Source organism: Jaculus jaculus, chromosome 14 (assembly GCF_020740685.1).
Source record: "Jaculus jaculus isolate mJacJac1 chromosome 14, mJacJac1.mat.Y.cur, whole genome shotgun sequence".
Classification (NCBI taxonomy): domain Eukaryota; kingdom Metazoa; phylum Chordata; class Mammalia; order Rodentia; family Dipodidae; genus Jaculus; species Jaculus jaculus.
Window position 1 is genome coordinate 8,490,333 of NC_059115.1, and position 11,703 is coordinate 8,502,035.

Consider the following 11,703-nt stretch of genomic DNA (forward strand, 5'->3'; position numbering starts at 1 on the left):
TGAGAAGGAAATAGCATGAACCTTAGTGCCTTTCATATTTATATGCAGACCCTATCTCTGCTAAGTTTGCTTCTATTGATGCCTCTGCCTCCCTCCAAAAGAGCTAGTGCTTCTTGCCTAACCTCAGTCAGTGCCGTGGCAAACCTCAGCCCCCACCCTGGCGTCCTCGTCCTTTAGGTCTCCTGGGGATTCAGTCCTCTACAAGTGTCCCGTGTCCACTAAGCGGAGGGCATCCAGGCTTCCGTGCCTTCTTCAACGAGACATCATCTTCACAAACTCTGCAAAGAAAATTGCCCCATGAGATGTCTCTGAAAAAGCAACTGACATCACTTTTTTAAGCCCCTCTTATGTTCCAGGCAGTGATATTAATTTGGGGGAAAATGGTACGCTTTGTTCCTATGACCCCAGGTGACCAATGAATTCAGAAGGGCGGCGAGAGGTGACAATGAGTTCTGAGAATGGGTGGGAAAGAACTCTTGGGACAAGGGGTTCCATAGGAGTGAGAAACAATGAGTTCTCTGGAATGATGGGATCAGATAGCCTTTTCATGAACAGTTCCAACCCCTCCCCCACCTCCAAGTGCATAGCTGAAAAGAATGAGATGTGGGTTACTCAGAATATGACACAGGGGTTTGGAAGTATAGTCCTCACCTTCAAAGTCAACGGTGCCGTCCCCATTGATGTCAGCCTCCTGGACCACCTCGGAGATCTCTCGGGGTGTGAGCTTCTCCCCGAGAAGCCTCTGCATGGCCTGCTGTAGCTCCGCCAGTGTGATCTCGCCATCCCCATTGGCATCAAACTACAGAGCAGCAAAGGGACGGGATCAGCAGTGCTGGCGTGATGCCTCTGTGATGGACCGTGCTGGTTGTGACACTCACTCGAGGTCAAGAGCAAAGCTAAGAGCTTTGGACACCTCGTCCACTGGAATGTCAGACCCCTGAGGACAAGGTTTCCTTTAAACTTAATCTATCATTATTTTTTTTTTGTTTTGTTTTGTTTTTGAGGTACTGTCTCACTCTATCCCAGGCTGACCTGGAATTCATTATGTAGTCTCAGGCTGGCCTAAAGCTCACAGCGATACTCCTACCTCTGCTTTCCCAGTGCTGGGATTAAAGGTATATGCCACAATGCCCTGGCAAGGAGAGAGAGGGAGAATGGGTGCCACTGCAAATGCACTCCTGATACATGTGTCACTTCATGCATCTGGGTATTGGGGAATGAAACTAAGGTCATTAGGCCTTGCAGTCAAGCACCTTAACAGCTGAGCCATCTCTTCAGCCCTATCATTATTATTAATTTTAAGAAATTATTATTTTCTTGGTTTTTTGAGGTAGGGTCTCACTGTAGCTCAGGCTGACCTGGGATTCACTCTGTAGTCTCAGGGTGGCCTTGAACTCATGGCGATCCTCCTACCTCTGCCTCCCAAGTGCTGGGATTAAAGGCATGCACTAGCATGCCCATTTAAGAAATTAAATTTTATCATCATAGAATATTCAATACCATCTAAATAATGACTTCAAATGAAAGTGGGTATGCCATGCAAATTCTTAAGTGAGACGATGATGCCAACAGAATACCCATACTTCCAAATATCATGTTCACTTTTAATTTTATTTTATTTGAGAGAGAATGAAAAAAAGAGAGAATGGGCACACCAGGGCTTCTTGCCACTGCAAACAAACTCAACAAACTGCAGACACATGCACCACTTTGTGCATCTGGCTTTACATGGGTTTTGGAAAACTGAACTCAGGTCATTAGGCTTTCTAGTCAAGTACCACAGTAGCTGATCCATCTCTCCAGCCCTGCTGTTATTATTTTTAAATAGCTCTATTGAGTTATAATTTGTTAACTACTTGGTGCCATAGGCAGTGCATCGGTCTCAATCTGGAGGTACAATTCATATATGAGAAGTTATGAGTATGTGCTGTATGCAATCTGATGAGTTTGAATACATGCTCAGACCTGGGGAATCGTCTCCACATTCAGTGTAGTAGATGTGCCCACCACCTCCAAGGCTTTCCTTGTGCATATTAGCTTTGATGTGTCTTCTATGTTGTGTTGTGGTAAGAACACTTAGCACTTAAATCCCAGGGAGGGTGTTGCACTTAACATGAAGTGTACCCTCTTCAGATCTCTCTCTGTCTCTCTGTCTCTCTCTCTCTCTCTCTCTCTCTCTCTGTGTGTGTGTGTGTATACATTCAAATGCATGCAGGTGCACATGTGTGCGGTGCATGTGGAGATCATAGTTCAGCATTAGGTATCTTCCTCTATCACTCTCCACCTTTGAAACAGGATCTCTTGCTGAGATCAGAGCTCAACACTTTAGCTATCCAAGCAAGGTGGAGGGATCCTCTTGTCTCTGCTTCCCCAGTGCTGAGGTTACAGGTGCGCACTGCCATTCACTCTTGAAATTTTATGTGGGTAATAGGGACTGGATCCTTATTCAGATCCTTATGTTTGCTCAGCAGTCATTTGATCAACTGAGTCACCTCCCCATCCCCCTTTAATTTTTAAGCACTTATATTAAAATTTTGCATTCTGAGGTAACGTTATGTATCTAATAATTAATGTGACATAATACGTGTTGTTAACCATAGGCGCTCTGTGATACAGCAGATTGCTGAAACTTGTTCATGTTGCAGAAGTAAAATTTAGTAATCATTGAACAATCCACTTGCCCCTCTATACTCCACAACCAGCCTTGTATGTCTATGAGCTTGGCTATTCTAGAAATATCATATAAATGGAATCATATAATATCTCTCCTTCTCTGGACACATAGACCCAAGTGAAATACTATTCACCCTTAAAAGAGAAGAAGGAATGTAGAGATGGATTAGCATTTGGTTAAAGCACTTGCCAGGAAAGCCTTAGAACCCAGGTTTGATTCCCCAATACCCACATAGCCAGATGCACAAGGTGGCATGATTCTGGACTCTGCAGTGGTTGCAGGCTCTGGTACACCCATTCTCTCTCAATCTCTCTCTCTCTCTCTCTCTCTCCATATATATATATATGTTAGATAAATAAATAAAATATTTAATAAAAAAGAAGGAAATTCTGCCATATGTTGGGGATGACTTCAACATTGAGGCTAAGTGGAACAAGCCAGACCCATGATAAGTATTTTAACATGCTAGGCACTTAATACTTATTATTTGAATCAATAACCTTCCTCCAAGGGTTTTTCACTGTACATCTTTAACAAGTCTACGAGAAAGCCTCATTAATTATGCTCTATCTTCAAAATGCATTAGACCTGGAGGGGTTATCCTTCTCTAGCTTTCCAGAAGCTAAGCTGACTCACGTGGCTGTCACCTCTTGTCTGGATTGTTCTCACGGGTCTGACTCCCACTCTGGTACTCCTGGACTCAGCTTTCTATACACCAGGGCTTCATATTTCTGTACATCTAAAATATAAAGTAGGTTTTGCACTTGCTTCAGCAGCACATAAACCAATATTATAATGGCACAGAGAAACACAAGGATGCTATCAATTTTTGAACTGTTCTATGTTGATCAAAATTAAAAGGCACTGGGATTCTATCCCAGTACAATAAAAAATGACCAGACTTAAGAAAAAACAATGACAATAAATGGTGATAAAGATCTAGGGAGAGAGGAACCATCATTCACTGTTAGTGGGAGTGTGACCTGACACAACCACTAAAGAAATAAGTGTGGAGGTGTCTCACAAAACTGAAAACAGAACTACCACTTGATCCAGCTGTACCACTCCTGGGTACACAGCTGAAACTCTCTAGTCCTATCACAGAAATACCTGTGTATCCATTTCTATTGCTGTACTGTTCACAACAGGTAATGGAAACAGTATGGATGATCATCCCCACATGAATGGACAAATAAAAGGTGGTAAATTATTTATTCAATCATAAAGAAACATGAAAAAGCCAGATGTGATGGCACATGCCTTAATCCTAGCACTTGGGTGGCACAGATAGGAGGAACACTGTGAGTTCAAGGTTCCCCTGACACTATGTAGTGAATTCCAGGTTAGCCTGGGCTGGACTAAAACCCAACCTCGAAAAACCAAAAAGAATAAAAAGAAAAAAAAAGAAAAAGAAAAAGAAAAAGAAACATGAAATAATTATTCTTGCAGGAAAATGGATGGAAGTTTTGTTAAGTGAGATAAGCGAGACTCAGTTACAAATAGTAATGTTTTCTCTCATATGCAGAATGCAGATTTAAATGTTTTTGCATACGTGTGTGTGTGTGTGTGTGTGTATTCATGGACCTGTAAAAGTCATGAAACTAGAAACCATGTCCCCAGCCCCTCACTGGTCAATCTGAGACCAGTGCTCTACCTCTGTGCCACACCCCCAGACCCTCACTATGGGTTCTAGACAGGTGCTCTACCTCTGAGCCATGCCCCCAGACCCTCACTGTAGATTCTAGACAAGTGCTCTACCTCTGAGCCACGCCCCAGCCCCTCACTGTGGATCCTAGACAAGTGCTCTACCTCTGAGCCACGCCCCCAGCCCCTCACTGTGGGTTCTAGACAAGTGCTCTACCTCTAAGCCACGCCCCCAGCCCCTCACTGTGGACTCTAGACAAGTGCTCTACCTCTGAGCCACGCCCCAGCCCCTCACTGTGGGTTCCAGACAAGTGCTCTACCTCTGAGCCACACCCCCAGCCCCTCACTGTGGGTTCTAGACAAGTGCTCTACCTCTGAGCCACGCCCCCAGCCCCTCACTGTGGATCTAGACAAGTGCTCTACCTCTGAGCCACAGCCCCAGCTCCTCACTGTGGATTCTAGACAAGTGCTCTACCTCTGAGCCACGCCTCCAGCCCCTCACTGTGGATCTAGACAAGTGCTCCACCTCTGAGCCACGCCCCCAGCCCCTCACTGTGGATCTAGACAAGTGCTCTACCTCTGAGCCATGCCCCAGGCCCTCACTGGTGGATTCTACACTAAGCAGCCCCCCACAGAGCTATGTCTCCAACCCCTGGAGATCTGGTCTGTTTCTGGTCAGTCTCCTGGTCTCACAGGCATTGCACTTATCGCTCTTCCACCCATCTTCCTGTCCTGCAATATTGTGCTTACAGCTTACTCCCCAAAGCATGCTTTCCTGGAGCAGCTATGCCTGGCAGAAAACAAAATGTGAATCTCATGGCTAATAATGCTCATTTTTTAGTAAATACATTTAAAATATAGGAGCTGAAGGTACATGCAGTTCATTTGTGAGTGCTCATGTAAAATCCTGGCTTAAATCTGCAACATATACACTCTACAATGAGCATATAAAGTTAATTTTTAATGATCAATTTTAGTTAACCTACTATATTCAAACATTTCAGCTTGCACCTAATTTGAAAAGTATTAATAAACTGTGCAAATGCACATTACATACACACTGGTTTTCATAAGACAGTACTGTAAGTGCATGATTTGCACTTAAAATACTTTGGTAACATACTTGACATAGACTTCTACATATATAGTAAAATACCCAGCCTTAGCCCACTATATATTTATACTTACAGAACTTGTCAACTCATACTCTAAATTTTTAGCATAAATACTTGATTAGCATTTAAGTTTTGCCATGAAATTTATAATTAAAAAAGTATATTCTCATACCCAAGTCTTTCCAAAGGAAAGTTTTCCAGCAATTGAATAAAATATTAATTTTTGTGGTACTTGAGGCAGAATATAGAGCTTTGGATATGCTAGACGAGAGTTTTGTCACTGAACCGCACCATTGGTCGTTTTAAATTTTTACCTTAAGACAAGGCTTCCCTTGTCAGTCATTTTCCCACCTTAGCCTCCTAACTATCTGTAATTACAGGCATGCATCATCATATTGGAAATATTCATTTCAAAATTTGAATGATCTTTATTGCAGCGCTCAGGCTGTCACTTGAATATAAATGAAAATTAATTAAGCAACTTAAATGAAATCCATTTGAAATGAAACAGAATTAAAAAATCATTTTCCCAACCACATTTCAAAGGCTTAGTTGCCCAGCATGGTCAGTGGCTACTATTGGATGATGTACCAGTCAATCTTGATGTGAAACTAGGAGATAATACTACACAATTAGTAGGTCAAGAGCTCCTTGGATTTGTGTCCATGTTTATCTGGCTCCAAAGTCTTTGCCTTCAAATACTATGTTGTTTTGGGGGAAGGGGTTAATATACTTTTAAATTTAACTTCTATTGTTTTAGTTGGCATACTGAGATTTAGGTACCATTCCTTCTGGCGTTTTCAAATATACATACATACATATATATATATTAGGTACCATTCCTTCTGGCGTTTTCAAATATACATATATATATATATATATATATATACATATATATATATATATATACACACACACATACATATACTTATATACATATATATATGACAAGGGTTGACAAAACCTATGAAGGTAGCGCCATAACCAAGCAAACATATACTATCTGTTTCTTTTTTCTATTTTTGATATTTCATACACTGTATTTTGATATGATTCCCAAATTACCCTCTTTTGTTTTTACCTTGTGTAATTGAAAGCTGGCTTCTTATGTTCCCAAGTCTAGGTTCTTGTTTTTAAGTATGTCTATAGCAAGTGGATTAAACCAGATTTTTTTTTTTAGATAATTTCTGGAAACCTCAAATTCTTAGATATCCCCCTTCCTTTTGTATAGGAACCAAGATTTTTGGCTTTAGAGAACAAAGGATCTTGAATGGTATTTGTAATGTCTTTGAGCCTCAGGGTCTTCTTTGGCATAATGGGGATAAATGACTGTTTGATTCTAATATCATTTGTGAATGTTAAATTGGGTGAATATGAGAGTCTCTGGTCCATTGCAAGCAATTGTTTAATATCTTATTTCTTGCCCTATCCATTCCCATTACAGTTAGACCCAAAGTTTAATCTGCTGAGTTTTGTCCATATTCTGAGTAATCATAGCCCTGTGAAGTTTCCCTCACCCTCACCTGCACTACAGAGCTCATGACTCACCTCCTTGAAGGCATCTCGCATCTCTTGGACACCAATCATCCCAGCAGTCTCAGCAAGCAGTTTTGGGGTCATTAGCTCCACAAAGTCATCAAAGTCCACACGACCACCAACTGAGGGCAAAAGGGGCGTGGTGAGTGGGATTTCATAAACGCCAACCTTCTATACTTTCACTTTGCCCTTCAAGGCAGAAATAGGTCAGCTCCTATCTTCCCACATTCTTTAACCTTATTGTTATTTATCCAGCTCATGCCCTTGTGTCCCTTAACCTGAGCTGAGTGGCCAAGGGTGTTCCTGGTGTGAATAACTATGTGATCTTCAGCAAATCCCTTAATGGATTAATGCCTATATTTCCTCATATATAGCACAGTGTGGGGGGAGTACACATTTAAATATGAAATAGGTCTCTTCCAAATGTCATTATAGCCATCCTTTGATATCCACTGGTGAGGACACTCTAGCATAACAAAATATGGATGTTCAAGTCCTTTTTACAAAATGGCATAGTATTTACATGTCCCATATAGTTATTGTCCTATATACTTTAAATCATCTCTCAATTATCTATAATCTGCTACAATGAAAATGCTCTGGAAAAAGTTGCTATTCTATTGTGGTTGTTTGAATGAAATGCCCCCCCCGCCATTAGGTGCAAAGAGAAGGTAACTGCTACAACTATATTACTAAGGAAATTATGAGAAGAAAAAATCGGTACATATCTTGTACAGGCATGATTTTCCCAAACATTTTCCCGTTAATGCTTAGACGAATCAGCAGATGTGGAATGAGCAGATACAGAGGACTGAGTGCACTATTACCACAATGAGTTCAACCTTGCTAGTTAGTCCAGTGACATACTCAGAAGCAAATCCAACAGTAACTTACTTCCACCTTCAATTATGAAATCTACTTTGGGTTACATGTTACAATCCATCCTTTTTGCAGGGCTCTTCATCAGTTTTATATCTAACATTTAATATGGTCCCTACTGCTAAGCACCCAGTGATGATACTCAGTGGTGACAGTAAAGCCCTACATTCAGGAAGAATTCACTGGAGGCTGACTTTACCTGATGAGTGTCTTTACCCTTTCCTTTCTATAGCACCACGAGGCACAGAGCAATCACATCTTACTTAACAAACAAGGAAACTGATATTCAAGAGTAGAGGCAAACTCAACTATTCACAAGCTTCAATTATTTATTATGAATAAATAAGGAACTGATGCGTACACCAAGATCTCTAGAAACCATGTTCCCAATCACTTCAAATGGAGCTGCCCAAGTGCAGTCTGAACTGCTTGTTTCTGGACCTCTTGTTGCCCTGACCATCTTTATATTCCCAGATCTTCTCTCAATGTGCACGTTCTTCCCAATTCCACCCTTCCAGCTCTCCCAACACCAGGTATTTCTCCCTTCCCCTGGTCTCACGGTTCATGCGTATTTGCTGGCCCAGCTCAGTCAGCTCCATCTCTGTGGGCATGTAACCCATCGTCCTCATGAGATTCCCCAGGTCCTTATAGGAGATGAACCCATCTCGATCCTTGTCAAACTCAAGAAATGCTTCCCGGAGCTCTAAAAGTTAAGAGAAATGAACTTTGGGGAGACTAGAAACAGTGAACGGGGAATAGTGGCATCATTCAGAACTGAGTCCACGCCACACAGGGTGCATGGCAGAAACTGATGGGTTCTGGGAGAGTAGAAGTCATGCCCTTTAGAGGGATTGCCCATTCTCCAGTAAATAACCTCCCATCCCCGACTATGCAAGCAACCCCAATTTACATCATGGGTCAAGGGAAAAGAGGGTAACAAAACATGATACATCCATACAAAACATCTTGTTAATAATATGATAAATATTAAAATAATAATAATAATAAACAAGGTGTTATAGAAGCATGAGAATCTAATGGGGAAAGAAAGGATTTGTGGGAATCAAAAGGGTAAGAAAGGTTAAGTAGGAGGGGTCAAAGTGCATTCTATTCTACACATGCATGAAATTGCCAAAAAGAAAAAAAAAACTATCAATGATGCTAACTAAATATTCCACAATGGTGAGTATTTATTTTAAAGCCAAACATTTCCAGAAGAAGGAATGTGTAAAATGTATTAGCAAGAGGAATGGTTCCCAAGAGCACTAACATCTTCGAAGTCTTTGAGTGATGTTATGGAAAAAACTCAAAACCACTGAGAAGGGCCTGGAGAAATGGCTTGGTGGTTAAGGTACTTTTCTAAGAAGCCTAAAGACTGAGGTTCAATTCCCCAGTACCCACATAAGCCAGATATACAAGGTGGTACATGTATCTGGAGTTCATTTGCAGTGACTGGAGGCCCTGGCGCTCACTCATGCTCTCTCTCAATCTCTCCCTCCTTCTCTGTCTCTCTCCAATAAATAAATGAAAATATTTTTTAAACCACTCAGAAAACAATAATTTTTATTTCTTCTAAAACATATGTTATTTGCAAGTTTTGGAGACACATTCTAAGTACATGAGGAGCAGAACTCAAAATGCTCTAAGTGTGGACCATCCAAAATCACACTTGAGCAGGTAGAAACAGAGATGTGCACTTTTTACCATGAAGGAATTTATACATTAGGAAAGGAAGGAGAGCAGGTTAAGCAGATAGATGGCCATGAGCAAGCACTTAGGGGAGGAGGAATTACCTTCGATCTCATCCTGCCCCAGGGGTCTTTCCTGAAATTGAATGCAAGCAGAGGGAATTGGAAGAGAGCCCACTACCCAGCATCCACTTCTCCAAACCAACTTGTAGTTCTCTACAGCCCCTGCTATTCCTTCCCACTCTCTCTATCCCTCGCCTCCCTCCATCCATCTCTTAACTGCCATTCCACAGCTCTTCGCCACTCAGCCTTTTCGCTATGCCCCCTCATTTCACCTCTCTCATACTGGCATCTGGGCATCCCCCTTCTACCTTCCCCAAACAGACACTTGTCAAGTTGTTCTGAAGAAAAGGTGTTAAACTCCCTGAGGTCTGGGCCACCAGTATAGATGAAGAAAGCAAAACACGGTAACCCATCTAATACGTTCAGAGGGCTGACTGTGCCAGGCTCTTTCATTTAAACCTCAGAACCACTCAATGAAGGAGGTCCAAATATTACTTCAACATTACCCATAAAGTGCAGAGAGGTTAACGAAGCTGCCAAGGGTCACATGTCTCATAAATGGTAGATCCCTTCTCAAAGAATAAAATAATTTATCATTTCCCTCTTTTTAAAAATGAATTTTTGTTCGGATACAAATATATTGGTTTGACTGTGACATTTTCATGTACCTATACCAATATACTTCATTCTCATTGCTTCCTCCCACCTCCCCCCAACATCTTGCTGTACCCCTTCCTCCCATAAATAATGTTCCTTCTGCTTTCATGACACATACATTCCATTGAGGTCACTCAGCAGGTCAGACACAGGGATGGGATTAGGATTCAAGTCTCCTGACTCCCAGATTGAAAATCTTTCTACCCAAACCCACACTTTTCCCACAAACTTCATTGCTCCTTCCCAAGGGTTATGATCCCTTTGTGTGGGATCAGTGTTCACACATGTCCAAGCAGGGTATTCAATGCAGGACGACCAGATCCTAAAACCTCTGAGAATTTCTAAGCACTGTGGCCCTACCCAGTCCTGCACACATGCGAAGGGTCAGGATTGGGTACCCAGCATGGCATCTTGGAAAGTTACCCCATATCACCCCTGTTATTGAAGCACTTCCTGCAACTTCTCACTGTTATTATGCTTTCATATAATCCCTTCCTTTCACTTCTTCCTTTCCCTTCCTTTCTTATATTTCTTTCCCTTCCTTTGTCTTTCTTTCCCCAACTTCATGAATTGTTTTAATGGTTAAATGGCATCAGAAATGTAAGGCCTTGTGCACAGGGTTAGTCACATAGCAAGGACTTAACAAATGGCATCTATTGTTGAAAACATTGTCGCTATCATACCATATCATATCATTGCCACCACCACCAAGTGTCCATATAAAAGAGTGGCAGTCTGAGCCATGACACCAGTCCATCTCCCATTTACTTTCCTCTTGTTTCACCACCCCTTTTACACCCAACTTCTGCTCACTGGCATTCACACCCACACCATGCTGCCAGGGCTCCTTTACTTTCTCAGTTCATGTGAGCTCCACCTGCCCCCTTATTCCATAATACTACCATGCTCCCATTTCCCAGATCCCATTACCCTGCCCACCACCCTTCCCCATCATCCCCACCTCACCCGTTGTTTCTCAGCAATGCCCTTTCTCAAGAAGATGCACGCAGGGCCCATAGGAAACTGCATGGAGGGCAGGTAGAGCTCACCAGGCTCTGATGTCAAGGTGGCCCCTCCTTCTTGCTCCCTTGCTGTGAGCAACCCCAGCCTCTTACTGATGGGCACAATCCTTTGCCGACTCTTCCTGCTTCTCTTGGCCTTTCCCTCAGTCTGTATGTGTCAGAGCTGTGACAGATGGGTGGGAAATCTCTATCCAGGCTCTGAGGGGAGATCAGAACTGCTCCTGCCTTTCCAGAGAGCCAGTCTGGGGCTCTGAGACTTTTATCCCCAGAATTGGAATTGGAGAGCACATTTTGAAATGAGGATTAGAGAACAGAATGACTCTCTGTTCATTTGATGTTCCAATAAGCATGTTGAGTGCTTACTCTAAGCCTGGCCTTTTAGGTAGTGAGAGGTAGGACGGATGTGGTCTTGAGGCTCAAATTCT

At 42.2% G+C, this 11,703-nt stretch overlaps 1 protein-coding gene across 1 annotated transcript; it reads right to left on the bottom strand.

The window, feature by feature from the left end:
• Positions 1-252: 252 nt before the first annotated feature.
• On the bottom strand, positions 253-11,285 carry Cabp5 (calcium binding protein 5). The gene is made up of 6 exons (XM_004672796.2): positions 11,223-11,285; positions 9,642-9,672; positions 8,408-8,551; positions 6,982-7,091; positions 652-799; positions 253-278 (listed from the first exon to the last, which is right to left on the bottom strand). Exons 1-6 carry the CDS (start codon positions 11,283-11,285, stop codon positions 253-255), a joined length of 522 nt encoding a protein of 173 aa, XP_004672853.1.
• Between the last annotated feature and the right edge of the window lie 418 nt (positions 11,286-11,703).

What these genes read in the sequence shown, in the direction of transcription:
- Cabp5 (XM_004672796.2), bottom strand. Translation starts at nt 11,285, where the DNA reads ATGCAGTTTCCTATGGGCCCTGCGTGCATCTTCTTGAGAAAGGGCATT. An exon ending in CCAGCAAATACGCATGAACC is followed by an intron (nt 7,092 to 8,407) that starts GTGAGACCAGGG and finishes TTTTGCCCTCAG; the next exon opens with TTGGTGGTCGTGTGGACTTT. An exon ending in TGCGAGATGCCTTCAAGGAG is followed by an intron (nt 800 to 6,981) that starts GTGAGTCATGAG and finishes GCTGCTCTGTAG; the next exon opens with TTTGATGCCAATGGGGATGG.